General features: G+C 42.6%; 2 protein-coding genes across 9 annotated transcripts in view; one reads left to right on the top strand and one right to left on the bottom strand.

Moving 5' to 3' along the window:
* The window catches only part of WDR4 (WDR4 tRNA N7-guanosine methyltransferase non-catalytic subunit), a 103,351-nt gene extending 81,493 nt beyond the window's left edge, over positions 1–21,858 (top strand). Inside the window, exon 12 of one of the 2 annotated variants that reach the window (XM_084843822.1) lies at positions 21,320–21,858. In XM_084843822.1, coding sequence (XP_084699948.1) covers positions 21,320–21,325 — 6 coding nt within the window. In that variant the 3' untranslated portion in view covers positions 21,326–21,858. The remainder of the gene's footprint in view (positions 1–21,319) is intronic. The other variant, XM_084843824.1, reaches the window with a different exon arrangement.
* Positions 1–22,204, bottom strand: part of PDE9A (phosphodiesterase 9A) — a 117,024-nt gene that overhangs the window by 41,237 nt on the left and 53,583 nt on the right. For 6 of the 7 annotated variants that reach the window (XM_084843816.1, XM_084843817.1, XM_084843813.1 and 3 more), the window contains exons 8-10: positions 13,543–13,624; positions 9,158–9,232; positions 1,632–1,718 (exon numbers count right to left, since the gene is read on the bottom strand). In XM_084843816.1, coding sequence (XP_084699942.1) covers positions 1,632–1,718; positions 9,158–9,232; positions 13,543–13,624 — 244 coding nt within the window. The remainder of the gene's footprint in view (positions 1–1,631; positions 1,719–9,157; positions 9,233–13,542; positions 13,625–22,204) is intronic. The other variant, XM_084843819.1, reaches the window with a different exon arrangement.

Genomic DNA, 22,204 nt, shown 5'->3' with positions numbered 1-22,204 from the left:
TGGCAGAGAGCTGCTTCACAAGTTCAGAAAAGAGGAAAACATGGTTGGAATGACTGACTTATGCATCCACCTTTTGCATTTCAGTGACATGGGTTGGTTCCAGATGGAGGACTCCTAGTGCTATCAATCAAAAGGCATTGTGCACCTATGCCATCTTTTCCTTCTTAAAGGATGTTCTATGGTAAGAAAAAAGATGGAAGGTGATGGGAAAACATGGGACAGTAACAACTGGAAGATGACAACATTTGCCGCCACACACCCCTCCCCCCCACCCAGTAAAATGTCATGTTTGGGGCAGGGTAATTGCAGGATAACAGCCTCATCTGGAATCACCCATGGGAAGGGGAATTTTAACTTCTTTCTTCAGGGAAGGATGTGCAGATTCCACCTCTTCCTTGCACTTTAAAGTGCAAAAAGTCTGCTGTGCAGCCATTTTTCATGCCTGCTCTGAATATGCAAAGCCACCCAGAGAACAGCCAACCAGCAACTAGGGATACTGAGACTGCAGCAAGAAGGATAATTTGAGTCATCGCCACAGTGGTTCACGATGAAGGTTTTCTGGATCCAGTATAATTAGCTTGTTTGCAACATGACACAGGGATGGTGCGATAGTCGTGCTGCCTGATTTACTTTTTAAAAAGAATGTCTGTAGGGTAGCTGGGGCTAAAACATGCGTCTAAATAACAAGGAGACTTTTGAATGAATGGGGTTTATGTTACTCTTCAAGACACTTACGTCCGCTGCCTTTATCTAGCTGCAGAATGAAGAAATAAGAGGTTTCCAGTGAATATGTTACATATTCAACATTCCTGTATTCCCAGCAACTACAAGTAATGGAAATAAGCTTAAGGAAGGAATAACATCCAATCCAAAGCTGAGCTTCTGTTTCTGAGTAGTGCTTCTGGAATCCTGCTGGTTTGGGAGGGGAAGTTTATTCCTGCCCCCTTACTTAGTTTATTATTACTGAGGTGTGTGTATATTTATATATATATATATATATATATATATATATATAGAGAGAGAGAGAGAGAGAGAGAGAGAGAGATGCTAGTTTATGATCTCATCTTTATAAAGTTATTCAGTACACATTACAACTGTTACATGAAGTTTATGATCTCAACTTTATAAAGTTATTCAGTATGCAATACAACTGTTACATGATTTTAAGCTCATTTGGATGGTGGTGTGGCTGCAAATTGTGATTAATTAATGAAAACACCTCAAAGTAAAAAATGATGCAAACACTGATGTAAAGCATGGTGGAATCCATTAGGCAACTTGGGTAGAAGAGCTTTGATTTTGAAAAACAAATGAATATATAGTGCCACTTGTCACCACATCTTATAATTTGGATGCACCAGCCAATTAGGTGGCTTACTTAATTGTTTCATTTAAAAAAGTGACGAAAACATCTGAGGTCAGTATTGGATGAACCCAGCATGGTACTTCTAAGAAAGATGCATGCATTATATTTTGGGCATTGTAATTTTCAGGGATTATTTTCTATACTGTTAATATTTTTCTTTAACTTTGAGTAGACGCGTCTACATGTACATTTTGTAAAATTATATGTTTAAACAAACATCACAGTTTTTTTAAAGCCCGAATACGAAATCCATTGGAAGTCTTACCAGCCACCGTTTCAGGATGATAGGGTTGATGTTAAAGTCTTTCACTAATCCTAACTCATGATACATATGTTCTAAACAACTCAGCATCTGGAGGGGGAAAAAGAATTCTCGGGTTATTTGTATATTATCCTAGTTATTGTATATTAAAAATGCATTCCTTGCATACTCTAATATACTCTGTAGCTTAAAAGCATGACTGAATGCATCTAGGTGTGCCAACTTTGGGAATCAGTTTCAGTTTCTAACTCTTGAGACACATTGGGCAGCCTTGGGCAAGCCACGATGTCTGAGCCCAAAAAGATGAGGATTAAATGAGATCATAATGAATTGTTCATCTTGAACCCTTAAGAAAGAGATCTGGATGATTAAAGAAGTTGCAGTCCCACTTCTGTACAAATCAGTGGCAAGACTGTTGTTTTTAATGGAGCAGATGGGACACCAGCATCTTTTTTCTGTGGTGAATGATCAAGTCTCACAGCACTTTAGATTTCTACTCAATCTCTCTCCACACAAAATAAAACTCTTTCATTAACCCCCCAACTACATTAATTTTGCTAATAAACTGATCCCAAGTCCTATAAAACCTTCAGATCTTGTCCTAAGTGTACAGAAGAACAGCACCAGAAGGTAATAGAAGTCGGCAACAAGTACTTGCAAAGTCAAGCCCTGCTTAATACATGGATGTCTTCCTGTATTTAATTTAATCTTGCACTCCCCATGCACGAAACAGAAGTAGTTTATCTACATATTCCAGTACCTAAAACACACAGGGAAAATATTATTTCAAGACAACAGTCAGTCATAGGCTGTGTATTTCTCTTTTTCAGTGCTGAATGCTGATCATTCAACATTTTAGCTGAAGGTACTTATGTTCCCTATTACCCATTACATGTAACACTGTTATCTCTTTGCCATGTAAAGTGCTGCATTATGGGAGCTGGAGGAAGAAAGAAACATGCTCATTCCTGAGATACTTCAAAGGAGGCTGTTATGTTATTGCTTTGCACTGTAATGGTGCAACAAGCACTTACACTACAGAAACCTAGCTAAGTGCTGCAAACATAATGGAAACACCTCATAGATGAACCTATCCAGATGATGCTGCGACACTGTGTTCACACTGGGTTTTGTAACTACTTCTGAGCACAAAGAGCGCATATGGTGTCTTTCAAACCACTGTGCATCTAATTATGACTGCTGTTTGTACGATGAATAAGGCAGGCTACTGAAATACAGTTTTCTGTTTGTTTGTTTTCTATGTTTGTACCCAAAAATCCATAGGCAATCACCATCCACCAACTATTTTGGGAAATAGGCCCTCAAGATGGAACCGTGGCATTGGAAGGTGCCTTGGAGGTCATCTAGTCTTACCCCCTGCTCAATGAAAAATCTGCAACGCAGGATGCATCAACAGCATCCTTGACAGATGGCTAGCCAGCCTCTGCTTAAATACTGCGTCTAGCGGGCCATAGGATATTTTAGATTCATGGAGCCAAGGTCAAAGATAGTGCTCCGACCTCGGATCCAGGAATTCATGCCCTGCCCCCCCCTCCCTTGCAGCCGCCATGGAAAGAACCGTGATGGCTGCCTCTCCGAGGTCAGAAACACAACCTCAGAAAGGAGGTAAAGGGGGCGTTCTGGTGGGCAGAGAGGAGAGGGGACTGGAGAGCCTAGGATATAAGGTATCCCCAGGCCTCTCCAGCCTCCTTCCCTCCCTCTCTGATGTGCCCCTCAGACACGCAAAACAGCCCATCTAGCGAAAATGCTGAGCAGGAGGAGCAGGGAGGCAAAGATCACCTCCACCGCTCCTCCTGCTCTGCACTGGATGACTGTTCAGAGGCTTACGGTCATTGTGATTGGATTGCGCCCTCAGTGACTGAGAGCCCAACACCTCCCAAGCTGTTCCACTGTTGAACAACTCACTGTTAGGAGGTTTCTCCTAATGTTTAGCCAAAATTGACTCCCCTGAAATTTCACCCCCTTGGTTTCAGCCCTGCCCTGTGGGACCACAGAGAACAACTTTGCTCCATCTTCTACAAGACAACTCTTCAGATATTTGAAGAAGGCTACCTTGTCTCCCCTTAATCTTCTCTTCTTCAGACGAAACATACCCAGCTCTTTCAACTGTTCATCATAAGACCTGGTTTCAGACCCTCACCATGCTGGTTGCCCTCCTCTGGACATGCTCCAGTTTGTGAATGTGCTTAAAATATGGCACCCAGAATTGGACACAGTACTTAAAATGTGGCCTGACCGGAGTAGAATAGAGTAGTGATCTTCTTGTGATCTGAATATGACATTTCTGTTAATGTAGCCTAAGAACGCATTCGCTTTTTAAACAGCCACATCATACTGGAGGCATATGTTCAGCTTGTAATGTTAGTTCATCAACTAAGATACCTAAACACTTTGACTGCTTCAAGCCATGTCTCCCCAATCCTATACTTGGGCTTTTAATTTTTTGTACCTAAATGCAGGACTTCATATTATCTCTGCTGAATTTAAACTTGTTGGTTTCCCAGAGTTCTAGTCTGTCAAGATCCTTTTGAATCTTGATTCTGTCTTCTTTGATATTAGCTACTATGGTCTCCCAGCTACATGTTTTCTGCAAATTCAATATGCACCCCTCTACAAATAGGTAACTATTAAGATAACATGGCCTCTGTTTCCTTAAAGAGAGTCTCTAAACTGAGATTCATTGAACTGTAATATCAAAGGACAAATCTTTGAAAGACATTCCTGTTCATCTAACAAGCTTTAGCATAGAAAATGGGATCCAGAAAGCCCCTTTCTGCATGAGCAGAAGCCAACTCTATCCACACAACATGAGGCACCTGGTTTCCGGCAATCCTCCCTCTCCCACTGCAACCTCCTTCATGCCAAACACATCCCATCGCATTCTGGAGGGTTCCTGGTTCTTAGAAACACGAGGCAAGGGCAGGAAGAAATGGAAAAGCTCTGTTGCACTATGGAAACTCTTCTTATGGTTCTCTGGATCCCACCCAAAACATTTGGCAAATTACAGATTTCTTTGGATCTTTAGAGTCGCATATCCAACTGGCTTGATCCATCTGTAAACTCACACCAGTTAGAAAGACACTGACAAACAATAAGCCAGCTACATCCATCTCACAGGTTTTAAAAATAAAGTATCTTGCACATTCTAGTATTCCACGAGCTGTGTTAGTATACTGATGATCAGCCAGAATAACGTTTTTGAAAACTCATCAGAGTCATTTTGGTTAGAACTGCACATACAATGAACGGCACTACTCTAGCAGCAAGGAACACACATTTGTGCCCAGACAATACGATTTCTTGAAGTCAACTTTATATGCAAATTAGTACAAATCATATTGTCAATATACAAGTGAAAGGGGAAATAATAGTATGTGGGATACAACAGTGTGTTTCAAATAGCTGGAGAAAGGGTATTTTGGGTGAAAAGCCATTCTGAAAACCAGTTCCAAAATCCAGAGGAGGGCCAACCTTTATTAGCCCAACCAAAATGTCACAAAATAGCGAGCAAGTTTTTGAGTTCTCCAGAACTCTTCATCAGGCTAAATGGTAAAAAAGCAGGGAGGAGGGAGGAAAAAAAACCACTGGCTGATATTGAAGCTGTGAAATCTGCGGCTGTTTCTACATGAGGCATTTATCGTGTGCTCATGATTGGCCACTCATGGAAGTTTGCGGGTCTTTTACACAATGCCATCAACCTCCAGGACATCTCCTGAGGTTTTTCGTGGTTATCCCATCTTTAAAAAGACTGAAGGCAAGCTGGAATATTAACACACATACCCCACCGTCATTTCCGCAGTGTGTAGTGCGGAAATAATTGTACTGTACTAATTCTGCCACTAGATGGCGCTGTTTCATTGAAACTATAGAAAGCCCTGGTAAGGATGCTAAGAAAGGGCCACATCACATTTGTCATCTAAAGGAGCCAATCCTAATCGCGCCACAGAAATGGAAGCAAAATGTGCTGGTAGGGCTGTGGGATTTTCCATTAATGTAGAGACACCCTGCATTTAGTCACAGTTTCAAAATGGAATGAGGGAGAAGATAGCACAGAATTTGATTTGCATGGCTCTGCTAATGCCTCCATTACAGAATTCTTAGTTGATGCACATTAACGTATGAAATTGATTAGATTAGTACATTGTGTCATTTGCTTATCCATTGTCAGAAGAAACGTCTACTTTCCCTCTTGTTAACTCTGACTATAGAATGGCATTTCAGATACAGCAGGTGTCTATTGGGCATGGCACTTAAAGACGGATATAGACAAATTGGAACAGGTTCAAGGAAGGCAATGAAGATGGTCAGCAGTATGGAAAACAGCAGCTATGGTGCTTAGCTTTAAAGTCCTAAATGGCATGGGACCCAAGTACCCTAAGGAGCACCTCATCCTATACCAACCTACCCATGCATGCATTCAGTTTGTCAGATGAGGCTCTTCTCCAAGTGTCTTTGGTAAGAGAAGTGTGTTATGAAGAAATGAAAGACGGGGCCTTTTCTGTGGTGGTGGCACAATTCTGGAATGTCCTCCTGAGGGAGACTCAACTGGTTCCAGTGTTGTATTCTTTTAGGCACCTGATTAAAATTCAGGCACCTAAAAGAATACAAATGTTTCTTTTTGACCAGGCACCTTAAGCTTGTTTATTGTTTATTCTGATTGTATGTTTTTTAGCTGCTTGATGGGTTTTACTTTGTTGTTGTTTTTCAGTCGTTAAGTCGTGTCCGACTCTTCTTGACCCCATGGACCATAGCACACCAGGCCTTCCTGTCCTCCGCTCTCTCCCGGAGTGTGCTCAAGTTCATATTAATTGCATCGGTGATGCTATCTAGCCATCTCATCCTCTGCCGTCCCCTTCTCCTTTGGCCTTCAATCTTTCCCAGCATCAGGGTCTTTTCCAGTGACTTTTCTCTTCGCATTAGGTGGCCAAAATATTGGAGCTTCAGCTTCAGTAACTGTCCTTCCAATGAGCAGTCAGGGTTGATTTGTTGGCATATTGAGAACAGCACTTTAACAGCATCAGCTTTTGACTGATTTGATTGACTGATTTGACCTCCTTGCAGTCCAGGGGACTCGTAAGAGTCTTCTCCAGCACCACAGTTCGAAAGCATCGGTTCTTCAGCGCTCAGCCTTCCTTATAGTCCAGCTCTCACAGCCATACATTACTACTGGGAAAACCATAGCTTTGATTAGACGGACCTTTGTCGGCAAGGTGATGTCTCTGCTTCTTACTATGCTGTCTAGGTTTGCCATAGCTTTCCTCCCAAGGAGCAAGCGTCTTTTAATTTCATGGCTACAGTCACCGTCTGCGGTGATCTTGGAGCCCAACAAAATAAAATCTGTCACTGCTTCCATTTCTTCCCCTTCTATATGCCAGGAAGTGATGGGGCCAGATGCCATGATCTTCGTTTTTTTAAAGTTGAGTTTCAAACCAGCTTTTGCACTCTCCACTTTCACCCTCAACAAGAGGCTCTTTAGATCCTCTTCGCTTTCTGCCATTAGGGTGGTATCGTCTGCGTATCTGAGGTTGTTGATAATTCTCCTGGCAATCTTAATTCTGACTTGTGATTCATCCAACCCGGCGTTTCTCATGATGTACTCTGCATATAAGTTAAATAAGCAGGGCAACAATATGCAGCCTTGTCGTACTTCTTTCCCAATTTTGAACCAATCGGTTGTTCCATGTCTGGTTCTTACTGTTGCTTCTTGGCCTTCGTACAGGTTTCTCAGGAGACAGGTAAGGTGGTCGGTACTCCCATCTTTTTAAGAATTTGCCACAGTTTGTTGTGATCCACACAATCAAAGGCTTTAGTGTAGTCAATGAAGCAGAAATAGACATTTTTCTGGAATTCTCTTGCTTTCTCCATGATCCAGCAAATGTTGGCGATTTGATCTCTAGTTCCTCTGCCTCTTCGAAACCCAGCTTGTACTTCCGGTAGTTCTCGGTTCACATGCTGCTGAAGCCTAGCTTGTAGGATTTTGAGCATAACCTTGCTGGCATGTGAAATGAGTGCAATTGTACAGTAGTTTGAACACTCTTTGGCATCGCCCTTCTTTGGAATTGGAATGTAAACTGACCTTTTCCAGTCTTGTGGCCACTGTTGAGTGTTCCAAATTTGTTGGCATATTGAGTACAGCACTTTAACAGCATCAGCTTTTAGGATTTTAAATAGCTCAGCTGGAATACTGTCATCTCCGCTAGCTTTGTTGTTAGTAATGCTTCCTAAGGCCCACTTGACTTCACTCTCTAGGATGTCCGGCTCAAGTTCAGTGACCGCACTATCACGGCTATCAGGGACATTCAGATCTTCCCTGTATAGTTCTCCTGTGTATTCTTGCCACCTCCTCTTAATCTCATCTGCTTCTGTTAGGTCCCTGCCTTCTTTGTCCTTTATCATGCCCGTCTTTGCACAAAACGTTCCCTTGAGATCTCCAATTTTCTTGAAGAGATCTCTAGTCTTTCCCATTCTGTTGTTTTCCTCGATTTCTTTGCATTGTTCATTTCAGAAGGCCTTCTTGTCTCTCCTTGCTATTCTCTGGAACTCTGCATTCAGTTGATTATATCTTCCCCTTTCTCCCTTGCTTTTCGCTTCCCTTCTTTCCTCAGCTACTTGTAAAGCCTCATCCGACAGCTGCTTTTCTTTCTTGCATTTCTTTTTCTTTGGGATGGATTTTGTTGCTGCCTCCTGAACTATGTTACGGTTTTACTTTAAGTCCTCTCAATTATAATGGATTAATGTTGTGTTTTTATTATATTGTATGTTTGTTTTCATGTTCGTATACTGCCTTGAAAGCCATTTTGGTAGGTGGTCTAGAAATTTTAAAAACAAAACAAGTCCTATGAGGAAAAGTTGAAGGAACTGGATATGTTAAGCCTGGAGAAAAGCCTGTGTGGGGACATAATAGAACTGTTCAAGTGCCTGAAGGGCCGGCACATATAGAAGAAGGCAAAGACTTATTCTCTGCTACTTGAGAGGGCAGGAGTAGGCCTAATGAAGCCAACCTGCCCATGCAGGACATCACAGAAGGGCAGATTTCAGTTGAACATTAGGAGAAACATCTGGACAGCAAGAGCAGTTTGACCAATAACCTAGAGGGGTGGTGGTTCTCCCACACTGGAGGTATTCAAATAGAGTCTGGACAGCCATCTGTTGGGGATGCTCTAACTCTGGATTTCCTGCATCAAGCAGGGGGCTGAACGAGGGAGTACAAGGCCCCCTCCAATTATATCATTCTGTAATACTATCCACAATATAGTTGGGCAAGCACTTTCAACATGGGCCTGCTGCTCCAGCTAGTTCTAGCATTTCTCAGGCTGCATTCATGAATCTAATAGATCTTTAGATTCTTCATTTCTTTGGAGATGTCCTTGAATTTTTTTTACACATTTTCAAATCAGTTCCTGCAACACTATGTCAAAGTTCCAGTCCTCAAACACTCATAAACTGACGCACAGAATAGCATCTACAGGATGGAAGGTCAGGAATTGGTTTCCATTTGGCATTCTTACCTCATTGGGCTCCCATAGCCAGACGTCAAAGGTTGGTTTCCTAAGAGCCTCTATTGTCTCCTGAGAAAGCATGTACTGCAGAGAAAAGGAGCCACTGTTATGAATGACTCTTGTCAACAACATCAGCTTTATCTCTAGACCACCAATTTCAATGACTCAGCTCTAGTTCTCCCTTATCCAGGATTTCATTTGAACCGGAGCTGATTGCTTAGCTCAAGTATGTGTGTTTTCAAACGTCTAGTACAAACAGCAAAACAGAAAAAAAATTGTGTTTCTTCAAGCTTGGGCAGAGCATATTCCCATCACTATTAAGCAACTGTAACAGGCTCAAAAAATATTAGGGCAAAACCAAGGGGGCTTCCAGGCTTGTATCATCGCCCTGCCTCATTCACAAAATTTTAAGGGGGTTCCAGATGATGGAGTCTTCCAGTGGTAACCCTCCCATGTTTTCCCACTGATTCTTCCATCTTTTGATTCCCACAAAAAAAATCTGTTAAGGAAAGATGGAATAGCTGCACAATGCCTTTTGCTTGGTAGTGCTAGGAGCCCCTCTGTTCCGAAGCACCGATTCCTAGGTGTGACGCTAAATTCACCTTTATCAACCATGTCCGGTGTTGTTCTTTTAAAAATAATAATAGGCATGTGGACCCTGCAGTGTTCATTAGGACCACACTGCAAAGAGAGGTGAGGGTTAACCCTTTCATCTCCACTGCAATCTTAACGGAAACCACCCCCGCAACTGGTAGTAGTAGTGATCGCAGTGGGGAGAAAAGGGTTACACATCTCCTTCCTACATCTTGCGGTCTTCATAGAATCATGGAATCATAGAATAGTAGTGCTGGAAGGGGCCTATAAGGCCATCGAGTCCAACCCCCTACTCAATGCAGGAATCCAAGTCAAAGTATCCCTGGCAGATGGCTGTCCAGCCTCGTCTTGAATGCCTCCAGTGTGGGAGAGCCCACCATCTCCCTAGGTAATTGGTTCCACTGTCATATTTGCTCTAACAGTCAGGAAGCTTTCCCTGATGTTCAGCCGGAATCTGGCTTCCTGTCACTTGAGCCCATTATTCCTTGTCCTGCACTCTGGGATGATTGAGAAGAGATCCTGGCCTTCTTCTCTGTGACAACCTTTCAAGTACTTGAAGAACGCTATCATATCTCCCCTCAGTCTTCTCTTCTCAAGGCTAAACATGCCCAGTTCCTTCACTCTCTCCTTGTAGGTCTTTGTTTCCAGACCCCTGATCATCTTCTTGACAAAAGGGGAGGTGCTGTATGTGCTATAAACTTAGTTTAAACCCTGATGTGGTTGATAAAGATGCATTTAGCCTCCCATCTAGTTCGGCCCTTAGCAGAAAGATCTTCTGTTAGAAAATGTGTTTCAGACCTAGCACCTTTCATTTTAGAAATTAATCCCTGCCTATATTCTATTTTTTTTATCCCCCCCACCCACAAATTAATGTTGTATAAAAATGCAACATGTACCCATTTATTATACAACACCTAGTAATTTTAGGTGCTTTATAATAAGATGGTGATGATGAAATCAAGCAGATTAAATGTTACTTCTTTTATTGTCTGCAATTCCACACTATAGGGGTATTCATATAAATGCCCTTATGTGTTCAATGAATATTTATTTATTTAAAATAATTCTTGGCTGCCTTTCAGGGAAGAAGCACTCCCAAGGCAGCTTACACCAATAAAACACACAGAACTATTAAAAGTGATAAAAACATAAATGCAATAAAAACAGCAATAAAAACAATAATAACAGCAGCAACAACAGCAGCAATCACATCAGGAGAAGGACAAGGTAAAATATATTTTCAAGGCTTTCTTAAAAGCTTGCAATGATGGAGCATGGTGGACCTCCAATGGCTACTTATTCCAAAGGTGTGGGGCCACTGCAGAGAAGGCCCTCTTACGAGCGCTCACCCAACTAACTGCTCTCACAGGTAGGCAGATGAGAAGAGCCTCTCTTGCTGATCTTAAAGCGTGGGTAGGCTGATATAGGTGAAGGCGGTCCTTCAAGTAACTTAGTCCCAAACTAAGGCTTTAATAGTTGAAACGAGTACTTTAAATTGGGCTTGGAAACGCACGTAACCAGTGCAGCTGGTGTAGTATAGGCATTATATGATCGATTTGCCTCACCCCCAGCAACACTTGGGAGGCTACATTCTGCACCAGCTGAAGTTTTTGAACTATCTGCAAAAGCAGCCCCACATACAGCATGTTACAGTAGACCAGCCTGGTTGTCACTAGTGCATGGCTAACCAAGGCAAGGTCCATCCTCTCCAGATAGGGCCTAAGCTGGTAAAATGCACTCCTGGACACTGCAGCCACCTGGGCTTCCCCAGTTAGCACAGACCAGAAGGACTCCCAGACTGCGCTCTTGGTAGTCTGTATCATGTAGATGTTAAAAAGCATGGGGGGACAGAGTGGAACCTTGCAGCACCCCACAGGTGAACAGCCATGGGGTGGAACAGAAGTCCCCCAGCATCACCTTCTGAGAGTGCTCCTCCAGAAAGGACTGAAGCCATTTTAAAACTGTGCCTCCTAGGTCCAATCCAGATAAACAATCCAGAAGGATACCATGGTCGATGGTATCAAAAGCCACTGAGAGGTCCACCAGAACCAGTAGGGTTGCACTCCCCCCAACCATTTCCTGGCGTAAGTCATTAACCAGGGCAGCCATGATTGTTTCCCTCCTATACCCAGGCCTGAAACCTGACTGGAATGGGCCTAAATAATCAGTATCATGCAACACCGCTTGGAATTGTGAGACCACCACACACTCCAGCACTTTGCCCAAGAATGGCAAATTTGATACCAGGCGGTAGTTATTTGAAACCATAGAATCTAGATTTCGTTTCTTCAACAAGGGCCTCACCACTGCTTCTTTCAAGGCTGTGGGGTAGCCTCAACCACCCTTAAACCTGACTGTGTGTCTTACAGAGTCAAATTAGTTTTTATAGGCATTATACAGCTGAACAGGGCTGGCCCTACCATGAGGCAGAGTGAAGCAGTAGCCTCAGGCAGCAAATTTTTGGTGTCATAAACAGGCAGCAAATTGTTAGTTATTTACCTTGTCATTATTGTATTTCTACTACCATGGAGGGGGAGAGGTCCCTATGGCATTTTCTGCCACATGTGCCAAAATAATTCAGCTAACTTTGGGTACTAGGCCCCTTGACGTGGGTGCATGGGTGGGGGGCGTCAATGTCGTGGGCTGGTCCTGCAGCTGAAGAATCAGATGTATCATAATATGTTATGGCCAGAGCAATCCGGGGGGGGTGAGGTGGGCAGGGAGGAACAGAGTGGAGCAAGGTGGAAGGGGGGGCTTCACCAGGCTTTTCAGCCGAGTGGATCTTTGCATTTTAAATCCCCCCACTGATTGCAAGCAATTGGTGTGGAGTGGGGGAATAGCTATGCCAACTCCAAGCTGGCGTAACTGACAGGCCCAGACTGAACATATCTTGGTAGTATAGCACAGCTTTTGATCCAACAAATCCAAAGCGAGCTTCTCCCTGCTCTGTCTCCAGAAAATCCCCCTATTTCAGGGCTTTATGCAACTTACTGCTAGTGGAGCTCCTCTGTGTTGGAGGAGGCCAGCAGAGGGCTACATTCCCCATATCCAAAGGCTTCTCCACACCAGGCTTTTTATCCCACAACGTCCTGGGGCTTCTGCTTTTGGATCCTCTGCAGGATTAAGATCGGCTCCTTGCATGTGCTGACACAGGCTTTTTTCCTGGGACTTAGTTTGTCTACAAGTTCTACACATTTCATTATACAGCCTCTAAATGATGATGTGTTATAGCGGAACAGCACAATTTCACATGGCCATTAAAGCGGATTTACATTTATTACTGCAATATTTCCGATCTATTAAAAACCGGGATAAAGGTCAGAAAGCTCAGGAGATGCCCTGGAGGTTGACAACATCATGAAAAGGTCCTGCAAACTTCTGTGAGTGACCAATCACGAGTGTGCAATAAAAGCCTCATGTAGAAATGCTCCTAATCTCCTGTAGCAAGCAACATACGGGAGTGATGACTGCATGGTAAGTTGCTTTTAAGATAGTGCTCATCAAAGAAAAAGCTCATGGCAGCTTGACAGAAAAGTCTGTGTCTTCCAGAGGAGGTGGGGAACTCTTCTTGACCCAATGGGCTTGAGCTAAAGGATCTGAATAAAGTAACAAAATGTACTTCACAAATTGTTGCAGCTCATTTTTGAAACTGGTGACATTCAACTGTTTATATGTAAACACTGGCTGAAATTCTGCTGCAGCTAAATACTGCAGCAAACTTTTATACAGGTCAGGATATGATGTTGTATTATGGCAAGATTTAGACCCAGTTATTTATTCACTTTTATGTATCATTGTACCTTGGGATAGGATGGCACATCCCTTCGAGGCATGAGCTTTTTGTTTTCATCCAGAAAGCTGTATTTACAGGGGCAGTTGGTCCTGTGTAGAAAACAAAATTCAGCCCTCAACATTTATACGAAACTTGATATTTTTGCAAGAAAAGGTTCACTTGATAGTTATTATGAAGTCAGATTGATTTTCAAGACCAAACAATAAATACATTTTCACTAATGGAACTTCACACCAAAGCAAGAAATGTTTGCAGTAGTTCAAAAGACTATTATATTTGGAGCCATGGGACACAAACAAAAGAATGTTGGCCATGCTCAGCATCAGCTTCTGCCAAATTCAGGTCCCCAAATTTCACTGTGTGGATCAACAAGCTTTTTTCTGTGATATCATATTTGAAGAACATTTGCATATCTGTAAACAAGGAACTGTAGTTCTTGGAGATGTGTTTACCAGGTATTTTCAGACATCAAAATGCCCTTCAAATGCTACAGAGAAAACATGATTAACCCCTGCACAAGACACAGGAATCTGGGTTTTAATGTAACATGTCAAGCAGCCCTAAATATAACCACAATCAGTGAGATGTATGTTCACATTTAAGCATGTTCAGAACAAATCTATGTACATTTAATTGTAAGTAAGTTCCACTGAGTTCAATGGGACTTACTCCCTAGTGTGTGTTTAAGAACTTTTCTACAGGAAACATTTATTGTGCACTCATCATTCCTCACTCACAGTTTTTATGGGTTCTTTAGATGATGTCATGACCCTCCAGTTTTGCTTCTGTTATTAAACAGCACTTTCCCAGGGTTATTTTTAGAGTGCGGAAAATGCAGTATTATTTCTGAAAGCAAAACAAAACACATTTCCCCACTTGTGGAATTATGTTATTCTTCTATACCATAGCACCACCTAAGGTTATGTGGCAGAGAAGCAGGAAAGGAAAAACTCTTTGATCTCAATTAGAGATCGTATCTCAATTCACCGAATTAACAGCCTCATGTAGAAAAGCTCTAAGAATGCAATGTTAAAATACTCAATTCGCTTCTTATTGCACTAATTATATACTATATAACAACAACTTTTAACACACATATATGATCTCTAATCCAGTTCATAATCAGATGTATTATTTAGCATTCAACTGTCTGAAATACAAAGGAGGAAAGGCTGTGTTTATTAAGGGAAATCTGCAGGGGTGTGAAAGATGTGCAGAGCTGGCAAGAAAAGAGCATGCTCTGCCTCTTCCTTTGTAGTCAGTGACCACACCCTGCAGAAAAGCTTCATCCCAAAACACCAATAGGAGTTAGGTGATGTCATGCATGTGACTGGGCTATTATTGAACTCACTTGAAGAGATGGGGAGGAGACTTTTTACCTCCCTGTTTAAAGATTTTGCTGTAGTGGAGATTGTGCCTACAAGTTGGGGGTGTAGAGGAGACTTAACTATTCTTTGGTTTGGAACTTGATATATGCTGTGGTTGGAGGAACAGTTGCTATAGCAGAGGTTGATGCATAAGTGTGCCTTATGCCAGGGATCAAAAGACAGGGGAGAAGATACTCTCAAGTGCCTGAAAATGCTTTAATAAACCCATTGTGCTTTAATAAAAATGCTTTAATAAACCCATTGCATTTGGAAAGTGACTCCTCAGGAGTCACTCATCTTGATTATTCCACACATAATCAGTTACAATGTGCAGTTTTTGACAATCTAAGTGTTCAAGAGTGTTCTTTCTCTGTGCATCTCAGTTTGCTTCACCTTGTTAACTAATGTGCTTGCAAGGGAATGTGCTGATAGGACGAAATAATCCATGACAGAGGATAACGGCTTCACAGTAACAGGAATTCATGTGATAACAATGGCTTATAATGCGCAAAACTGTAAGATCCATCATGCTAACCAATCACAATAATTTATCATCAGTTGTTTCTTTTCCCTGTAAAAATGAATCCATCCTCCTTAATTATTTCTTTCTAACATTAATGTTTCCTTTTCACCTCTTTCATATCCGCCTTGCAAAATATCCTCCTTTTTTGAGCACACAAGTGAACATACCATTACGCTATGAATGCCAAGGCCGGAAGGGCCCTATTGGTTTCCATGAAACTATCCATTTACAAACACTGTGCACTGAGCAAGGTAACCTCTTAATCACTGTGATATGAAGTTGTCAACTTCAAGTCTTCACAATATAGCATTCCCCACTTGCCTTTATTGCTTACCACTAGACAGGAGGAGGGTAAATGGGAATTAGATAAGTAGCCTTCAATTTGCTTTAATTTGCACTTGGCTAGAGTTGTCACTTTCTTGATAGGAAGGACTGTGTCTTCTTTACTGCTGCATTACAGGCAGAAATTCCAAAAGGCAGTTTTCCCAGTCACTGCAGCTCTATGCAGATAGAAGTTGTGACTCAAATGTCTTCCTGCCATGAAACTGATAAAGGCATAGGAGCCCCCTCCATCAGTCTAGTAACGTAATGGCCTGTTGGAGACTGTGTGGTCTTCTCTTGGTTACAGCACAAACACTTTTAGGTATGCTGAGTTTTCTTGAGGGAGTTTAGGAATGAGGGAGCCCCAAATAGCAAATGAATCCTTGGCAAAGATCAAAGTTGGGTCTTGGAAATCTTTTAGTCTACCTCTTGGTACAAGTGTTTACGCAGCGGCTAAAGGATCAAGCTACTTTTACATTAAGTCAATACCGGCTTAAGCTGTTCAGCAAACTTCTGAGCCATGTTGCCTAGGAAACTCAAAGCTATTTGTTATTTTACTTAATACATTCTGTGGAGGTCTTTCTTCAGGACAAAGGACGGACGGATGGACAGACAGACAGACACACACACACACACACACACACACACACCAGCACATCTTTTCCTTTTCATGTACAGGAATAAATGAGTGACTCCCAGCAATTGATTATGTATGCTGTGAAAGTCTTAGGCTCAGCTAATATAAGGCCATCTGATTAGACTAGAGACGGTGGAATATCATGCAATTTTTAGAATTTACATTGTTTTAAGATTGTTGTCTTTGCCTGAACTAATGAGTGTGTGATCGAGAATACAGTTAATGTTCGTAGTGAGTTGGTTAGTGAGCAACGAAGTGGGCTTCACAGCATTAGTAGACCTGTGTAATTTGGCCCAACCAGCAGCTTAATAATTAAGAAGCTCTTTCACATGGGCCAGCAATTTACAGTGTTCATCTTTGAGCTGTTCTGGCCAGCTATATTAGTTCATCCTGAGACGAGATGGGTTTCGCTTCCCACAGGAAAGTCTCACACACACACACACACATACACACACACCCCGGATGGGCAGAGGTAGCCTGTCAGTTCCCGAGCTTAGAGAGAGAGAGAAACGTATAAAAGCAAGCAGGCTAGTTTTGGTCTCTGTTGTCTCTCTAAGCGGCAACGTGCACACCACCAGCTTGGAAGACTTTTTCCAGTCCTAGAAGAACAACTTCTCGTACTTTGTTGGGAGCCCCCAGAGTACAAACAGTGTGGCAGAGAACTGCTTTGTCAACTGAAGAGAGATGTGAGCTTTCTTTGCATATCTATTCTGCATCCATTTTCTATCAATAAACTGTCATCCTTTTGCACAAGTGGCCTTGGTAATCAAAATAATCTACTTTGACTGGGACCTGACAGAATCAAAACTCCAGATTATTATAATGTTTTACACTGATCTCTGGGAAATGGAAGGAAGAAATGGAGTGTGTATGTGGCATAATGGTTTTGAGGGACATAGATTTCTGCAGTTTCCGAGAAAACAAAACCAGAGCAAACTCACAATCACAAAACAGGCAAATTATAACAGCATTGTGTGTGTGTGTGTTTTTAATCTATAGGCCCAGCGCATTATATGTTCATAGGCATTCTCAGATACTCTTAATTTCAGGAGATATTGTGCTATACATCATCTGACCACGACCTCAGGACGTTTCCTTCTAAACACCAACAGAACCAGGCTTGAAATCTGGGTTGTGAACGTTTATTTATTACATTTCTATACCACGCCCAATAGCCAAAGCTCTCTGGGTGGTTCACAACAGTTGGAAGAGGTTTTGTTGCTGTGACTGGTATTTAATGACAGTGCAAAATCTAAAGTGGTCCACCAAATATATAGATTTCTGCATGGGCAGCTGGTGACTCCAGTTCCGGTGGGGCAATGATTCCATTCTGGGTTTTAGTTACAATCAGCCAAAGCTCTAATGGTTCTATCCAAGGTGCTGAACCCATTTCGGGGATAAGAACACAAGAAGAGCCATGCTGGATTAGACCAAGGGTCCATCTTGTCCAGCATTCTGTTCACACAGCGGCCAACCAGCTGCCAACCAGGAATTCACAAGCAGGACACAAGTGCAACAGCGCCCTCCCACCCATGCTCCCCAGAAACTGGTGTACTGCCTGATACTGGAGGTAGTACATAGGCATCAGGACTAGTAACCATTGATAGCCCTCCCTTCCAGGTAATTATCTAACCCCCTTTTAAAGCCATCCAAATTGGTGGCCATCACTACATCCTGTGGTAAAAAAATTCCATAGTTTGACTATGCGCAGTATGAAGAAGTAATTCCTTTTCTCTGTCCTGAATCTCCCACCAATCAGCTTCATAGGATGACCCCAGGTTCTAGTATTTTGAGAGACAGAGAAAAACGTCTCCCTATTTACTTTCTCCACACCATGCATAATTTTGTGCACCTTTATCATGTCTCCCCTTACCTTCCTTTTTTCCAAGCTAAACAAGCCCAGCTGTTGTAACCTTCTCTCATAGGGGAGATGCTCCAGCCCCTTGATCATTTTAGTTGTCCTTTTCTATACTTTTTCCAGCTCTACAACATCTATTTTTAGGTGTGGTGACCAGAACTGGACACAGTATTCCAAGTGTGGTCGCACTATAGAGTTGTATAAGGGCAGTATGATATTGGCAGTTTTATTCTCAGTTCCATTTCTAATTATGCCTAACATGGAGTTTGCCTTTTTTTTTTTTTTTACAGTGGCCACATGCTGGGTTGACATCTTCATTGAGCTGTGCACCACAACCCCAAGATCTCTGTCCTGGTCAATCACCGCTAGCTCAGATCTCATCAGATTATACCTGGAGTTGGGATTTTTTGTCCCAACATGCATCACTTTACACTTGCTTACACTGAACTGCATTTGCCATTTGGATACCTGTTCTCCCAGTTCAAGGTTCAGCACCTTGGATAGCACCTTTAGAGTTTGGGTTGGTGGTATCTGAAACCCAGAATGGAATCATTGTCACCAGCCACCATTGGATTTCTGTACTAGTTTGTAACTGAGGACATGAAAATGCACTAAGATAGATCTCTGCACTTTGGCGTATTAACACGGTAATAACAGTGCTGCGAGGTGGTTGGTGGGGTGCACATTAAGCCAGCAGAGTTGGAACTGAAATGAAACTCCATTTAGTATCTTGACAGGTAATAATTAGGGGTGAAGGAACATCAGCTGCAGCATGTGTATCTTTGGAAAGAAAGACTTCTCCTAGCTACTTAGAATAACCAGCTAGATTGAATTTGAAGTACTGAATCAAATCCCAACCCTGTGGCTTTTGATTCAATGTTTTGGGTAAAGGGAGGAAGGGGGGTGAACTACTCTAGCCTTCCCTTACGTCAGGAGTGGGGCTGAATTCAATTTTGGAGAAGCTCTCAGGTGCCACATTCCAGTGGTGGAACGGGCTGAAGGCAAAGGGGATGGGACTAAAGGCAAAAGGGGTTGAAGAAACACACACACACACACACACACACACACACACACAAATAAATAAATATATACATAAATACCAGCATACTGTAGCTCAGAGATCTTACTGCCAGTAACTAAGCCTTATGTGAAGCATTTCAACCTTTTAGAATGGGGGGAAAACTGAACAAAAGCTGGAAGACAATCAAACGATCAATAGTAGAGGGAAAGGGGCATAGCCACCTGGAGAACCCTAGAGGGCTGGATTGGAACCCCAAGAAGTCCGTATTTGGCCCCTGGGTCTGAGGTCCCCACCCCTTCATTACTTACTCCTCTCCCATGGTCACTACCTATCATCAGTCTTTGATCTCTTTTCCCATCTCGTAAGCTAAGCAGGCTCAGCCCTGGTTAGTACTTGGATGGGAGACCGCCTGGGAATCAGTCTTCCTGCATTGAGCAGGGGTTGGACTCGATGGTCTTGTAGGCCCCTTCCAACCCTATAATTCTATGAGATCCCTGTCTTATCCCACATATGTGAGTTGGACGTGTGGGTCCATTCTAGCACTCTCCTTCACTGTGGGCTCCAGATTTGGGGGGACCTTTTGATCACATGCCTGCAGTATGCCCCATTCTTGCAGATGTTTTCCCTCCTCCTCTCCCTTTGGGCTCAATCTGCACAGCCATCCAGAGGGAGAAAGCAAGACAACTGGAAGCTATGGGTCTTTCTCGCTTCTCTCACTGCTCGCTCACTCAGACAAGGCAGGTGAATAGGCAGTGGCAGCAGGGAAGAGGAAGACCAGGGCCAGGGGCTCCAGGCATGGGCGATAGCTCCCTGTTAGGCCTCAGCAAATGCCCAGTCATATTAACTCTTGACGTATCTCTGCTTGTCTCATTTCATTTCGCTTTTTGTCCCGCCACTCACCCATCACTGCCCTGGTACTAATCGTCAGGCACTGCCTCTACATATTTGAGCCAGTGTAGTGGTTAGAATATCGGGAAATCCAGGTTCTCATTCATGCTCGGCCATGAAGCTCACTGGGTCACTTTGGGCCCATCACTGACTCTCAGTAACATAACCTACCTCACAGGGTTATTGTGAGGATAAAATGGAGAGGAGAAGGACCATGTGAGTCCCCTTGGGTTCTTTGCAAGAGGGAAAAAGACAGGATATAAATGTAATAATAAAATAATTTTTTCCCCTCAGAATGGCAGAGTTGGGTTTTGAATAAATGCTTAATTTTCATGACCAAACCTATACAACCTTATACCCCCTGAAAAAATGGATGCAGCCAAAAGAAAAGCAGTGGAGGAAGAGGGTGTGGGGCAACCTTGAGACAGAATCATGAAGTAGCCAGGTTCTAGAATTGTGGACTAGCTAGGGTTAGCTTCTGCTAAAAGGAATTAGAGGATACAATTAACAAGGTGCCTAGGTCCACCTTCATCATTAGTGGGAAGTTTTTAAAAAGATAAATGACAATAAAGGAGAAGCAGGTGAGGAGAAAAGGACAGTGGCCAGGAAGAGGAACAATTCAAGACTTTTTATCCAGACCAGTTGCAGGTATAAGCTTTTGCGACAGAAAACTAGAATACTGTTTGAAGCACAGAAGTCGAATGTTATGCAGAGGGTATCTATCACATCTTCATGTTTTTCTACATGAAAATCAGTTTTCCGGTGACATGAAAAACTCAGTGGTGCACGGAAAACTTTAGCTCAGTGATAGAGCACCAGCTTTGCATAAAGAAGGGCCCCAGTTCAACCCCTGGCATCTCCAGGTAGGGCTGGAAAAATTCCTGCCTGAAACCCTAGAGAGCTGCTGCCAGTCAGTGTCAACCATACCGGGCTAGATGGACGCCTGGTCCGACTCAGAACAAGGCAGCTTCCTATGTGCCTATGGTACAAATGCACCCCCAGTTCTCCCAGCATGGACCATGTCACAACACTATAATTCCAAGGATTCCATTGGGAAGCCATGACAGTTAAGGCAGTTTAGATTTGCTGTGTAGACATGCCTTTGCCCAGACAATTCTTTCTCTGTCAAGCTTCTGAACTATTTTCTACCCTCCTTTTTTTAATAACAGCTTTAAATGTGTCTCAGCTGCTGACGTGCTGGTCCTAATAAGCAATGCCAGCGAAGAGAAGGTCTGACGTTCCAGCTGATGCAGCCTACCATAACAAGCTGTGATTGCTTCTGCTGTTGTTTTAATTACAGCTCCAAACTTGGTAATGTATCAGATTAGTAGACTGGCTTCTTCCGCTGAAAAGGAAATACCTCATTTTGGGGTTAAAATATAACATGTACATTCTCTCATAGTACAAGGCCATAACAAGAGGAGTTGCTGTGTGTATATTGCGATATTTTCTCTGATTACATTGTATATCTGAGCAGGTCCATGTACAATAAGAGAGTCTCTTACCAAATGAATGTTTTTCTTGGCAGAGGAATTTTTTGTCTATGCATAAAACTAGGGCCAGAATTCTTTATTACCGGATGGGTAAACATAAGGAAACCAAGATGTTAATCTCTCTGAGAATTATTTTTCCAGTCATCTGGAATGAGCTTCTTTAACTATTAAGTTGCCATGTATTCTTAAATAAAACAAGCATATCTTGTCTTGATAGTAATGCTGGTAAATTATAGAGCAGGGATGAGGAACGTGTGGGCCTCCAGACCCAGATGTTGTTGGATTGCAACTCCCATAATCCCTCACCATTGGCTATGCTGGCTAGGGCTGATAAGAGTTACAATCCAACATTATCTGGAGGGCCACACGTTTCCCATGCCTAAAAGACAAACAAAACAGATCACTGTGAATCACAAATTAATCAGTTTATTTGGTGGCAATCCAATGGTGGGAGCAAACCCCTCTGAACTCAGTGGGATTTGTTTCCAAGTAAACATTCTTAGGCTCACATGGTAAGAGTCTTTGTAATGCAAAAATAGCTCTCTGGAGGCTACTTTCCTC

Source organism: Heloderma suspectum, chromosome 3 (genome assembly GCF_057233095.1).
Source record: "Heloderma suspectum isolate Gila_16-S chromosome 3, 16-S_ref, whole genome shotgun sequence".
Lineage (NCBI taxonomy): Eukaryota > Metazoa > Chordata > Lepidosauria > Squamata > Helodermatidae > Heloderma > Heloderma suspectum.
Note: the sequence above shows the minus strand (reverse complement) of the source record. Positions and strands in the feature narration are given on the sequence as shown.